The 14,954-nt window shown below is 46.3% G+C and overlaps 1 protein-coding gene across 6 annotated transcripts in view; it reads right to left on the bottom strand.

Moving 5' to 3' along the window:
* The window catches only part of ppip5k1a (diphosphoinositol pentakisphosphate kinase 1a), a 149,821-nt gene that overhangs the window by 73,688 nt on the left and 61,179 nt on the right, over nt 1-14,954 (bottom strand). For all 6 annotated transcript variants that reach the window (XM_038784073.1, XM_038784074.1, XM_038784075.1 and 3 more), the window contains 4 exons: nt 13,712-13,821; nt 12,691-12,776; nt 10,123-10,248; nt 71-192 (listed from right to left, as the gene is read on the bottom strand). In XM_038784073.1, coding sequence (XP_038640001.1) covers nt 71-192; nt 10,123-10,248; nt 12,691-12,776; nt 13,712-13,821 — 444 coding nt within the window. The remainder of the gene's footprint in view (nt 1-70; nt 193-10,122; nt 10,249-12,690; nt 12,777-13,711; nt 13,822-14,954) is intronic.

Below are 14,954 nucleotides of genomic sequence, written 5' to 3'. Positions count from 1 at the left end.
CCGAATGGCCTCCTTCGGCACAGTAGGGATTCTAGGATTGGGCGAGGTGAGATGTCCTTCGCTCAAGTACCTTAGCAAAAGCTGCTGCAGTCATCTGCACTCTGCCTTCATCGGACGCGTAGATCTTCAAGTCATGCCTGTAGGTGCTGTGTAGACGAAGTAAACCACAACCAGGAAAGCCAGCGTAATCCCCTGGGGAACAGAAACCACTTCACTCAGTGTTCAAAATCATCTCATTGATCAGCTGAACATTGAAACAGGAGCTGGTCCACTCGTACTCTCAGTCTGTCCTGTCATTCAGAGCGGAGACCTCGTTCAGGTGAAATGGCAGAAGAACCACTGGTGACACGAGGAAAGCCATTTACGCTGCTAGTGGTTAGAATCTGTAATGCATGTCTTGGAGGAGGGGGGTGTTGCAGGCACACTCAATTGTGGCTTCCAAAAAGGAATCGGAGACGATGGGGAAGCGAACGGGCAGAGTGGGAACAGCTGAGTTGCTATTTCAGAGAGATGGCCTGGACACAAAGGGTTAAATGGCCTCCTTCTGTGTTGTGACCATTCTATGATTTCTTTTTACCAGTATCATGCTGCCAAATCTGCGCTGCACCCTTTCAAGGTCAACACAGGAGCAGGAAAATAGAAAGAAATGCTCTCTTGTCTCAACTAGATTCCATTCAGTTACTGTTATTGCACCATGTAGTTATGGTTACTAAGTTCTGGTTATTAACTCAGGAATTTTAGAATCAAGGGAATGAATAAAGATGGGTTTATTAATAGGGGCTGAACTATCCTGGCATTACAACTTAATCCCAAGAAATACCCTAAAATGAAGCATTAGGTTTTCATATTTTACTGCCAACTTAATAATAATCTTTATTATTGTCACAAGTAGGCTTACATTAACACTGCAATAAAGTTAATGTGAAAAGCCCCTAGTCGCCACATTCCGGCGCCTGTTCGGGTACACAGAGGGAGAATTCAGAATGTCCAATTCACCTAACAGCACGTCTTTCAGGACTTGTGGGAGGAAACTGGAGCGCCCGTTCCTAACTCACTCAGAAACCACCGCTCAATGAACTGTAGAACCTGTTCACAGATTATAAACTGCTGTCCTTTGTTTTGCTTCCTCCTCTTTAATGCTAGCTCGGGGTTTATAAGAAGCCTTCTTGGACAAGACAATGACGGGCATTTCTCGTCATCTGTGTTGGAATAACAATTGTGGCAGCTCCTGTTAATTTCCAGAGTATCCTCATTGGGGCAGCTGGTCAGATCAGAAACCAGGGCCAGAAATTATTGCGATTCTTGATCTGTTGTTGCAGTGAAATTAGAGGGGGATAAGTCAATGGGAAGGGGGTGGGGAAGGAGAAGAAGAAAGCAGCACACTTTCATGGAAGCAGAGGAACCACCTCCAAGGGTGTTGCCCCTCTCTAGAGGGTTGAAAAGTGGACCCAATCTGAACAGTATTAGACAGGCTTCTAGGCTGAACCTGGGGCAATTTCCAAATTCTAGAAACAGCCCTTGGCATTTGGCAGCCAGCATCTATCTCCCCCTGATGCAGTGCAGTCTGCAAGAGAGTGGGCACTGCCTGTTCACACCAAAAAGCTGCTGAGGCTTTTCAGGGACACCAGTGGCTGCTCTTGCCGATAACTTCATCCCAGTCCAATTTTTTTTGTTTTTAAAGTGCAGCCTGCTGTGATCATCAATCTCTGTGAAAGACCAGGACCACTTAATACAATGCCCGAAGATCAACAGCGGCACTCTAGACTGGAAGAAGAGTTATTAAAATATTGGCTCTGTGAAGTAAAGAACATCCCTTGGATTGCAGAGACGGCAAGAACCTAAGTGGATCAATAGTTCCAAATAGAAGTAGACCAGATTTGCTAATTGCAGATAATGGGGAAAACAAGCCAGACGGCAACCTAGGGAATCCACCATTATATACAGCTCGGGAATACAGGAATCATCCCACTATTAACCTTATCAATAAGGTCTTAAAGGGCTGGCATCCTTGGGGCACCTTTCCATTGACAATCTAGATATGCATGATCAGGGTATGGAAAAGGTCACACTGGAGAAAGATTACAAACAGATCAATAACGTTTCCAGTGATCGCTGGTGGGGTTCCTCAATGTAAATGCAATGGTGCATCGTTTTATAGAGACAGAGGTGTTGTACCATGTAATTCACAATGTCCGATTCTATTTCAATGCAGTGGCAGCCTCCCGACACCATACATTTCAGAGGAGGCTGTACAGTTAGTGGGCAAACCTACAAACCATGGAATCGAATACAAGAACAGTAATACCCTCAAAAGGGAAAGACTCCACTTGTGTAGCTAAGCAACCATAGTCGTCAAATGAGCTAAGAGACAATATCGAGCTAAAATAAAAGGATGAAAGGAAATCCAGTGTACTAGAAGAGCTATAAAAAGCAGCTAAAGGATACAGAGAAAGTAATAGGAGATGCAAAACGGGAATACGAAAAAGCTTGCAAAGGACACCAAAACCAACAGCAAAGGTTTTATAAATATATTAAGAGAAAGAGTGGGAAGGCAGAAAGCGAGCCCATTAAAAATTGATGCAGGTGAGACTTGTTAAAGGAGGACTCTGTATCTTTGAAAGGAAATAATTATATTACATAGGATAAACAGCACGGAAACAGGCCTTTTGGCCCAACCAGTGTGTATCATAGATTCCCTACAGTGCAGAAGAAGGCCATTCGACCCATCAAGTCTGCACCGACTGTCTGAAAGAGCACCCTACCTAGGCCCAATCCCCTGCCCTATCCCCATCCTCACCTAACATCCCTGGATACTAAGGGGCAATTTTAACATGGCCAATCCACCTAACCTGCACATCTTAGGACTGTGGGAGGAAACTGGAAAACCCGGGAGGAAACCCACACAGACAAGGGGAGAACGTGCAGACTCTGCACAGTCACCTGAGGCTGGAATTGAACCCGGGTCCCTGGCGCTGTGAGGCAGCAGTGCTAACTGCTGCGCTGCCACTCAAGCCTCCTCCTATCTTTTCTCATCTAAATACACCATCTCCCTATTCTGCTTAGATAAAGGCAAGTCATTGCGGATGCTGGAATCTGAAACAAAAACAGAAAATGCTGGACAATCTCAGCAGATCTGGCAGCATCTGTGGAGAGAGAGCGGAGCTGACGTTTCGAGTCTATGACAGAGAGGCATCCAGACTCTAAAACCTCGGCCCCGACTCAGTGACACAACGAGGCCGTTAAATTTCGCGGGAGGCCCTTTGCAAGATCTATGACCCTGGGAATGCCGATCTGGATCTCGCGCTCGCTGGGCGCGATCCAGATTTACATATTTAAGTGAGCTGGGAGATCTCACCCAGGCGCTGTTCAGCACTGGTCCACACAAACGTGGGCCGGGCTTAACTGCACTTGGGGAGGGGTGGGGTCTCTCAGGGCGCAGGAGAACCCCGGGTGGTTGGGCTCTGGGCAGGGAAGTACCTTTGGACTCCCGCTGCCACCCGGGCACCTTGGCACTGCCTGGCCAGCAGGAGCACTGCCAGGTTGCCAGGCCGGCAGTGCCAAGATGCCCAGGTGCCAAGTTGCCCCTGCCAGGGGATCGGGCCCAGGGGTGACCCGCTCTTATTTGGTGGGGTGAGGGGGAGGCTCGACTCGAGGACCCCCTAACAGGTAGGTTGGGGCGTTGGAGGGATCCAGAGGTAGCTGGGAGGGGTGGGGGGGTGCAGATCTCTTCCTGCACTGATGAGCTCAGCTCAGTAGAAGTGAGATAAGTGCAACCTCGACGGGCCGTTCCTCGTCGAGGCCAAAAATAAAAAGGTCCTGCTTGATAGCGGGGCTGGGGGTAAATCCACACCCGTTAGCTCTGTTCTCTCCCCACAGATACTGTCAGAACTGCTGAAATTGTCCAGAATTTTCTGCTTCTCATGAAATCCCTACAGTGCAGAGACGGCCATTCGGCCCATCGAGTCTGCACCGACCCTCTGAAAGAGCACCTCAGCTAGGCCGAATTCCCCACCCTATCCCCATGACCCGGCCCCACCAAATCATTGGACACTAAGGTGCTATTTAACATGGCCAATCCACCGAACCTGCACATCTTTGGACTGTGGGAGGAAACCGGAGCACCCGCAGGAAACCCACGCAGACACGGGGAGAACGTGCAGACCCCGCACAGAGGGTGAGCCAAGCCGGGAATCGAACCCGGCTCCCTGGCGAGGTGAGGCATCCCGTGCTAACCACCGCGCTATCGCGCTTTCCCATTTTTAGTCCCCCATTATGCTTGCCTAGCATCCCCTTAAATGCATTATACTATCCACTTCAACTGCTCCCTGAGATAGTGGCTTTCACACGCTTACCACTCTTTGGGTGAAGAACTGCCATAGAACTGAAATAACACCAGCAAACAAAACCTAAAATTAAGTTAAGTTGAGGAGAGGTGGAGTAGATTTAATAATGTAAGTTTAAAAAAAAAACAAATTCCCACGAGTTTCTCTGCACAGTCATGTGCTGGCAACGAAATGGGTACCTTTGGCTTGAATACATTAGCAAATCAAAGTGAACAGAATTTAAGGCTCTGGAGTTACAATTCCAGATTATTGTTACTGTTAGAAGAATGAAAGGTTCACTCCGTTTGTGAATCACTCTATAATTAGTCAGTTTCAGATCTGCTTTAACCAGACTGGTGTACAGATAATATCAGTCCTGGGGCCGACATGCAAGAGGAATGAAGAGAGTGTTAATTTATCACACACTGAGACAGGAGACACTCAATCAATCCCTTACCACAGTCAATAGGAGATTCACAGCTCAAACCTGTGCTGCTATCATCTATATTCGAGTAAAGGTTGGAGGGAAAGACACATGAATTAACATCATTCACCCCTCGTACCCAAAGTGATCCGAATCAGCAATAACTTGAACGCATACAGCACCTTCAACATAATAAAATGGTTACGCAGGATACCATGATTGTGCACTGCTGAGAAAAATCTGAATGGGGAGGGAAGGAGAGAGGGAGGGAAGGGAGGAGAGAGGGAGGGGAGGAGAGAGGGAGGGAGGGGAGGAGAGAGGGAGGGAGGGGAGGAGAGAGGGAGGGAGGGGAGGAGGAGAGAGGGAGGGAGGGGAGGAGAGAGGGAGGGAGGGAGGGAGGGAGACTATTGTGTGGAGGTTTATTCTTGCAGCCTTAAATTGGAGGAAGCTCCTGCTCATACACAACTTGATGTCAGACAAGCACTCGGAGACCCAGCACGAGTCACGGAGCCAGGAACAATGTCAGAGAAGCAGAGTTGAGTCATCTAATAGATGAAAGCTAACCCTGGCCATTGAATGATGCCACCTACTGACAGCATGTAGATGGGATAGAGAAAGGAGAGATGGTTGAAATATTGTGCATGCCCGAGTTGGCTGTTTAGGCATCTGGGAGAAGTTGCCTGTTTAGGGATAGGAACAGTAAGAAGTCTTACAACACCTGGTTAAAGTAGGGATAGGAGGGCAGCACGGTGGCACAGTGGTTAGCATTGCGGCCTACGGCGCTGAGGACCCGGGTTCGAATCCCGGCCCTGGGTCACTGTCCATGTGGAATTTGCACATTCTCCCCGTGTCTGCGTGGGTTTCACCCCCACAACCCAAAGATGTGCAGGATAGGTAGATTGGCCATTCTAAATTGCCCCTTAATTGGAAAAAATAATTGGGTACTCTAAATTTATAAAAAGAAAAGTAGGGATAGGAAGGTAGACCAATGTTAGATATTTGCTGGCTGCCCTCGAGTGAGCAGAGCAGAAACAAAACTAAGTAAATTCCATTTATACTTGGGCTCTATTTCAAATTGCTACTTAATCATTCAGTAAATACCCCACAGGGATGTTTGCTGTCCACTGTCTCACCCAGAAGCCATTCAACCGGAGACGCAGCACAGTTGACCCCAACTGCAACATTCCAGCAGATGTTTTTGAAACATATCCGGGGTAAGAAGAACAAAGAAAAGTACAGCACAGGAGCAGGCCCTTCGGCCCTCCAAGCCCGTGCCGACCATGCTGCCCGACTAAACTACAATCTTCTACACTTCCTGGGTGCGTATCCCACTATTCCCATCCTATTCATTTATTTGTCAAGATGCCCCTTAAATGTCACTATCGTCCCTGCTTCCACCACCTCCTCCGGCAGCGAGTTCCAGGTACCCACTACCCTCTGTGTAAAAAAAAAAACTTGCCTCGTAAACCTTGCCCCTTGCACCTTAAACCTATGCCCCCTAGTAATTGACCCCTCTACCCTGGGAAAAAGCCTCTGACTATCCTGTTTAGGGCTGTTTAGCACACTGGGCTAAATCGCTGGCTTTGATAGCAGACCAAGCAGGCCAGCAGCACGGTTCGATTCCCGTAACAGCCTCCCTGAACAGGCGCCGGAATGTGGTGACTAGGGGCTTTTCACAGTAACTTCATTTGAAGCCTACTCGTGACAATAAGTGATTTTCATTTCATTTTCACTCTGTCTATGCCCCTCATAATTTTGTAGACCTCATCAGGTTGCTCCTCAACCTCTGTCGTTCCAGTGAGAACAAACTGAGTTTATTCAACCGCTCCTCATAGCTAATGCCCTCCATACCAGGCAGCATCCTGGTAAATCTCTTCTGCACCCTCTCTAAAGCCTCCACATCCTTCTGGTAGTGTGGCGACCAGAATTGGACACTATACTCCAAGTGTGGCCTAACTAAGGTTCTATACAGCTGCAACATGACTTGCCAATTTTTATACTCAATGCCCTGGCCAATGAAGGCAAGCATGCTGTATGCCTTCTTGACTACCTTCTCCACCTGTGTTGCCCCTTTCAGTGACCTGTGGACCTATACACCTAGATCTCTCTGACTTTTAATACTCTTGAGGGTTCTACCATTCACTGTATATTCCCTACCTGCATTAGACCTTCCAAAATGCATTACCTCACATTTGTCCGGATTAAACTCCATCTGCCATCTCTCTGCCCAAGTCTCCAAACGATCTAAATCCTGCTCTGCTGTATCCTCTGACAACACCAGTAGAATTACTTCCTCCCTTGGCCAGAGGCATCAAGACACACCACTGTGCTTCTTGCCGTCACACTTAACCAAGTTTTCCATGGTGAACAATTCTGCTGTTGCAAATTACAGAGCAGCCTGGAAGAGGTCCTGGGCCTCACTATCATTTGAAACAGGAATCCAGTTTGTCTTTCAGTAACTGTGATTTAAAACTAAACACAGTCTTTGAAGAAACCATTCAAATTTCCAGCTTTGTAACCACGTCAGGCAAGAGTTGAAAATGCAAAAATAGGTACGGTAAGATCACTGACTTCTGCCTGGGAGGGAACAAAGTCATACATTCACACTGATTCCAAGCCAGCGAGTTAGCAAGTGTAGAAAAAAGAGTCAAACACTAAAGTCACCTGCAGTTTAAAATAGTGCTGAGTCCCTGCCTGATAAACATACTCTCACGAGACATTACTAATTCCACAAGATCTGTCTGGCAGCACAATTAATTACTTATTTTTAAGAAATAAATTTAGAGTACCCAATTCATTTTTTCCAATTCAGGGGCAATTTAGCGTGGCCAATCCACCTACCCTACACATCTTTTTGGGTTATGGGGGCGAAACCCACACAGACAGGGGGAGAATGTGCAAACTCCACACGGACAGTGACCCTGAGCCGGGATCGACCCTGGGACCTCGGCGCCGTGAAGCAGCAGTGCTAACCACTGCGTCACCGCGCTGCCCCTGGCAACACAATTATGCAGGTAAAAGCCGGAATCTGAAACAAAAACAGAAAATACTGGACAATCGCAGCAGGTCTGACAGCATCTGTGGAGAGAGAGAGAGAGAGAGAGAGAGCAGAGCTAACGTTTCGAGTCTGGATGACGCTTTGTCAAAGCTGGAGGGAAAGTTATAGCTGAGTCAAACATCAAAGATACAATCTGTGGCAACAAGACAGTGACATTAAAAGGATTTTTACAATTAGAAGCTATCTCCCTTTCCACCAAGTAATGCACAGGGACAGAAATCTACACCCTATTCCTTTAACTGTTTTGCTCATGGGTTGGTTAGCTTATGGGTTGGGGGAAAACAGCAATACAAATCGGAGGGTTTCCCCAACACAGTATATATATATATATGGCTGGGCGGTGAAAAATAGTAATTCCTGCACTGGTTCCATTTTGGGGATCATGCCTTGGGTGATCATGCCAAAATATCCATGAAAAGTTTATAATTTTAGTTATTCAGATAACAAAAAAAATGCTTTTAATTTTGTGGGTCAACTGATGTACCGAAGATACCAATACTTTGCCGACATCTCAGGTTGCTGATACTGAACGGTCTTAGCGTCCCGGCTGAAGATTTGTCCATCAATGAGGCAAACAGCTCTAAGGACAGCCCATTCCAAACCCCCAGACACAAAACAAAAACAGGACTAATCAGAAAAAAGGTAGACTGGGGAAAATGGGAATAGAATCATAGAATTTACAATGCAGGCGGAGGCCCTTCGGCCCATCGAGTCTGCACCGGCCCTTGGAAAAAGCACCCTACTTAAGCCCATGCTTCCACCTGTGGTGATATACACAAGGGGTTAATGTAAGTACACGTAGACTAGCTAGACACTAGAGGGAGCACCAGAGACATGACACACAGACGCTCAACCAATAGGTCAGTAAGATAGGACACGACCAATGGGCATTCACGACACACAAAGAGGTGACACTACCACAGGGTGGCATTACACCAACCCATATAAAAGGACACAGCACCCATGATCTTCCTCTTTCCAGGGGCGACACTCAGTGAGTACACAGGGTTGATTTGGAACACATCACACCCACCACGTGGATTGTAGCAGACTGGTTCGTCAGTCTGAGTAGCTATAGCAGGATTAACAGGAGAGTCGAATCCAAGTAAGAGAATCGTTAACAGTTTAATAAACGTGTTAAAGCTATCTCCAAGTCTGAACGTTCCTTTGTCAGACTACACATCAAGAAGCAGCTTATGCTACATCAAGAGCATAACAAGACGCATCCCATCTCCATAACCCAGTAACCCCACCTAACCTTTTTTTTTTTTAAGGACGAGAATGCCTACGCTTGAAGGTAGCATGTGGCTCTAATAATAATTATTATTATTATTGTTGTCACAAGTAGGCTTACATTAACACGGCAATTAAGTTACTGTGAAAATCCCCTAGTCGCCTCACTCCGGCGCCTGTTCGGGTACACAGAGGGAGAATTCAGAATGTCCAATTCACCTAACAGCACGTCTTTCAGGACTTGTGGTAAGGCCACAGGCTGGACATCCGTGCGAGGGGAGAGATTCCAGTGTCTATAAACCAGATTGCAGGCAAGACAAACCACCTCATGTCTCTACAATGGTGCGTAATTTCAACACAGAAACAGCGCTGTACCATGCAGCTTAATTTTAAAAAGATCTATTTTACTACAATTGCTTCTGAGCTGCAACACAGAGGTTTATTCCATCCACCATTGAAGGCACAATATTCAGAAGCCTCCGACACAGCATCAGCTCCAGCATCCCACAGAATCCATCGCAGCATCCAACTATGCAGAGAAATCCAGGGGAGAATCCTGTGGAGTGCCGGTAATGTTACAGATGTTGCTGCATTTCCAGCTGTGTCAGTAACTGGTGGGTTTTGCTTGTGTTTGAGGATTTTGCACACAGCTATATTCCGTCAGAACGAAATGGTCACTTCTCTGCAGAGGGCCTAAGCGATACAGGGAGTGCGACCGCACCAGTGGAACACGTCAGTCACTGCTTTTCATACTTTGAATGATGACCCTCTGGAAATAGTCAAATAATGCCGCAGATCCCTTATCCAAATGCTTCCAAAGCAAGCTATCCGCGATCCAGTCAGTATTATTACCACGCACAGAAATAACAAGCTCAAAATGGCAACCTGTCAGAATTACATCACAGTACAGATTTAAAGTTCTGACTTTATGGGAGCCAGGTATCCCATCCCAAAGGCAGCTTAGCTTCCACCAGAATCACAGCAAGGCCTGGAAGGTAACAATGCTTCAACATGAAAGGACCTCTCCCAAAACTGCACAATGCACTTAGAAAGTGTGCTTTGCGAATGTACTTAAATGGACCTACCTTGGCCTCCAGGGTACATGCATCTGAATGCTCGTCCAAGCTCCTCTGCTTGTACCCTGCCTGCTGGAGTCAGTTCCCCTCCCCATTTCAACACCAAAAGCAGCGACGGATCATTTCCCCTCGAATCTGCAGCACAACCAAGTCACGGCCATGAACCCTTTCAGCAGAAGTTAACTTTTCAACACATTACAAATATTTGTTATAATCAACGGCAGATAAACACTTTCCCCCCCTACCCCACTAAGTTGGTAATGGGCGTCCAGATATCAGCTACATAAACCAGAAGATCTGGGGTTTGATCTGCAGTGTTTAAGTGTTAGAGGGGCAGTAGAGGGAGGAGCTGCAATGGGGTCGCAGCATTCGTGTGCTGGGTGATGGACGGAGATCATTCAGTGTTCACGTTTCAGATCATGGTCTGGTCTCGCACACACTGCTGAAAAGTGCGTGGATTTGGATTTTGATCCAAGGATAGAGTCAGCTTGGTTATGCTATCTTGTGGAAGGTTGAATAGTTTGCCGAGACCCATTTTCTGGACTCACATTTGGAGGCAGCCCCTGGAATGAAACACTGTGTAGCAGTCATCACCACCCCCATCGCCCGAGTTGAAAGATCATGGGTTCATATTTAATCCAGTGACGTGAACACGCAACCCAGGTGGACATTCCCAGCACAGTTTTGAGGAAATGCTGCATTGTTGGAGATGCTGTTTCAGCATATTAAATGATAAACAAAGTCTGCCCTCTCAGCTAGAGTATCTAACCGTAAATTGTTAGGACAGCAAAGGTTTGTATTTGTAGACATTAGAAATATAGTATGGTTTTAAGTGTGATTAATTTAATGTTTGTGTGTCTGGAAGGGTAAACGCCTATAGTTAGATTCATTCTGGACAAAGGGTGATTGGTTAAGTTCCATCTGTGTTCCTATTGTGCTTAGAGAAGACTATGTCATGAAGAATAAAGAGGCCAGCAGATGTATATGTGTGCATTGCTTAGCAACTGGGGCCTTGTAAGGCAAAAAAAGGCTTTTAGATTTTAATTTAGCTAATTTGATTGCAGTTGGAGATAGGTATGAGAGAGAGAAGGCAGCTCTCATAGCTCTGCTGGAAGCAGTTGGCTCAGATGCCTGGTCAGGGAACATCTCTCCCAGCTTTGCTAGAAGAAAAGCAATACCATGGATTAATGGTAAAGAAAACAAGTGCAGAGATCTGAAGAGCAGCTGGTTAAGGAAACGAGAGAAATGAAATGTTTCCAAGCAGTCTGAGTTAAAGGTCCTGGAACAGAGGAGTAAAAACAGACAGAGCTGAGAAGGAGGCTGCGATGCAAGAAAGATATCGGACGTGATTTTCAGGTTTGTGAGATTTTACTACAGCCTGTGGAACGTGGGTTGAAATAGCTATGGAAATTACTGGCTGGATCAATGAGTTGTGTAAAAGCAGTTGAGACAAAGTAAACCAAAAAAATGGGTTGGTGTAAAATCCTGGACTGGATTTGCTGTTAAATGTGCAGCCAAAGCTTGATTCAAAAAAGTGTCATTTGGAAAACCTGGACTGGATTTCAGAATGCAAACCCCCCCTAAGGGAAAGCATAATTATGAGAGAAAATTTTAAAGCGTGTTTTTGGGAGAGGAGTTTGGAAACTCTCAAGTTTGGGAGAAGAAACGTCTGGGGGTACTTTGAGGAGGCATCCACAGACATTCACTTGGGGTTCAAGTGTATTTTCCCACGGTCGTCATGTGTGCTTAAAAGAGACTATGTGCCTAATGAGACCAGTGTAGCTTAATATGTACTTTGTAATCCGTGTTAATCTTAAAATCTGTGTGCATGTGTTAAACTAAGGGGAAAGTAATAGAATATTGTTTATAATTCAATTTTTTCATGTTTAATAAATGTATTTTTTGGCGGTAGTGATGCAGTGCTTAGCACTGCTGCCTCAAGGCACTGAGGACCCAGGTTCAATCCCGGCCCCGAGTCACTGCCCGTGTGGAGTTTGCACATTCTCCCTGTGTTTGTGTGGGTCTCACCCCCACAACCTAAAAAGATGTGCAGGACACCATCTCAGACTAAAGGGATGATCCTTTAAAACTAGAGGAGGAGGAATTTCTTCAGCCAGAGGGTGGTGAATCTGTGGAACTCTTTGCCGCAGAAGGCTGTGGAGGCCAAATCGCTGAGTGTCTTTAAGAGAGAGATAGATAGGTTCTCGATTAATAAGGGGATCAGGGGTTATGGGGAGAAGGCAGGAGAATGGGAATGAGAAAATATCAGCCATGATTGAATGGCAGAGCAGAATCGATGGGCCGAGTGGCCTAATTCTGCTCCTGTGTCTTATGGTCTTAGGATAGATGGATTGGCCACGATAAATTCCCTCTTGATTGGAAAAAAAGAATTGGGTACTCAAAATTTGTTTAAAAAATTAATGTTTCTTGTTGTTAAAACTAATTAGCTGTCCTGTGACTCTGTTACTCCACGTTTAAAACAAAAAGTAAAAGTAATGGTCTTTTCAGTTAGGGTTCCATTCTGGAACCTTACCGACTGGTTATATCATCAACTGGGCTTGTAACAAAATTCCATACCTTCTTCTTCACTGGACGTTTTGGGTTGTCCATGAGGCAAGTATGTCATTTGAACCTTTCTGTTGATCCCAGAAAAATGACCGTACCTTTTAACAAAAAAAAATACACGCACATGAAGAAATGAAACTAAAAAGCCAATAAATGATGGAGTTCAAATAGAAAAACAGAAAATGCTGACAGAACGCAGCACGTCAGTCAGCCTCTAACGGATATGGGTACAGCAGGGTTGCAAATGGAGAAGGTTGAGCCACCATCTTCAACTGTAGCGATAGGTGGTGTTTGGGTGGCAGTTCAAGGTGGCCAGTGTAATCTTAGAATCTCAGTAAACAACACAAACCTTGCCCCAGTCTAAAACCAGCTAACGGTAACAGAGCTATCACAAACTCTAAATAGATTAGCATAGTGACATCTGTATTGCAATTACTTTCTCCCTTGGAGTAGGGCAGCACGGTAGCACAGTGGTTAGCACTGTTGCCTCACGGCACCAGGGTCCCAGGTTTGATTCCAGGCTTGGGTCACTGCGTGTGCAGAGTCTGCACGTTCTCCCCGTGCCTGCGTGGGTTTCCTCTGGGTGCTCCGGCTTCCTCCCACAAGTCCCGAAAGACGTGCTTGTGTTGTTCCTTGTGTCTTAATAAAGCTCGTAGTCTCAAAGTTGGAGAAGATGCTTTATTGTGAATTTGTTCTGTCTTCAGAGCTTAACTTATGGCTACCTCAAATGCTGCCTGCCTGCCTGTGTCTGTGTCTTGCTACCAGTTCTCCCTTCCGTGAAGTGTGTCCTCACTTCCCGTCCCTCTGTATTTATAGCTCTCCCGTGCTCCCTCTAGTGCTTGCTCAGTTGTATTGCATCTACACTGATACACAATCACCACAGTGCTGTTGGGTGAATTGGACATTCTGAATTCTCCCTCTGTGTACCCGAACAGGCGCTGGAATGTGGCAATTAAGGGATTTTCACAGTATCTTCATTACACTTCAATGTAAATCTACTTGTGACACTAATAAAGATTATTATTATACTTACATTTCCAGCACAGTCTTCAGCTGCTCCAATTTTGATTTCTTCTCTTCTATTTCACAGTCATTATGCTGCCCCAGGTCAGCTAGAAGCTCACGGGTAATGTCTAGAACTTCCTAAGAATCAAGAGCCGGCAATTACAACCAGATTACATACAGCGGCAACTCTCACCCCCTTGGCGAACACACGGTACTAGCCCCAACGCAGCTTCTCCTGATGCTGCTTTTGCAGCAGGCATTAATGGTCTCCTCTGAATCATAGAATTTACAGTCCAGAAGGAGGCCATTAGGCCCATCAAGTCTGCACCAGCTCTTGGAAAGAGCACCCCACCCAAGCCCACACCCCCACCCTATCCCCATAACCCAGTAACCCCACCCAAAACTAAGGGCAATTTTGGACACTAAGGACAATTTATCATGGCCAAACCACCCAACCTGCACATCTTTGGACCGTGGGAGGAAACCGGAGACACGGGGAGAACATGCAGACTCCGCACAGACAGTGATTCAAGCTGGGAATCGAAACTGGGACCCCGGAGCTGTGAAGCAACTGTGCTAACCACTATGCTACCGTGGTGGAGACAACATTTCCTCCCACAGTCCAAAGACGTGTAGGTTAGGTGGATTGGCCGTGATAAATTGCCCCTTAGTGGCCAAAAAGGTTAGATGGGGTTATTGGGTCACGGGGATAGGGTGGAAGTGAGGGCTTAAGTGGGTCGGCGCAGACACGATATGCCGAATGGCCTCCTTCTGCACTGTATGTTCTATAACTGAAACTACTGTTTATACGTTGGATCAAGGGAGTTCCTGGGAGCCGTCAATACTTGCACTTGGTACCCCCTCCACAAACATTTGAAATTGTAAGAGTCCTTCCTGCTTATTTCCTTTGTTTCCATTTCTTTTATTTAATTATTTTTGATCCATGGACCCATCATTGAAATGTGCCTTTAAGCAGAAGAGCGCTTGCCAGGACAGCGCGCTCCTAGGTTTTGTACTTTGGAGAGGAGAAACCAGACTTGCCGGTGCCGAGTGAATCTTAGGAACCGGTTTTCGGAGAAAGTCGGCTGGCCAGGGACAGTGTTCTACCTGACAACAGTCAACAACTGGTTCCTGCTGGGGAGGACCTGGCAGAAGCCTCTGGCCACTCGAAGGAAGAGGAAACTGTGTTTTCTCCCTCTCTCTGCTGCAGATTGCCTGCTGTCTCTGTGAGTCTGCAGCGAAGATAATTACAACTGAAGGAAAGGAAAGTA

This window comes from Scyliorhinus canicula, chromosome 24 (assembly GCF_902713615.1).
Source record: "Scyliorhinus canicula chromosome 24, sScyCan1.1, whole genome shotgun sequence".
Taxonomy (NCBI): Eukaryota; Metazoa; Chordata; class Chondrichthyes; order Carcharhiniformes; family Scyliorhinidae; genus Scyliorhinus; species Scyliorhinus canicula.
This window is presented reverse-complemented; position numbering and strand designations above follow the sequence as displayed.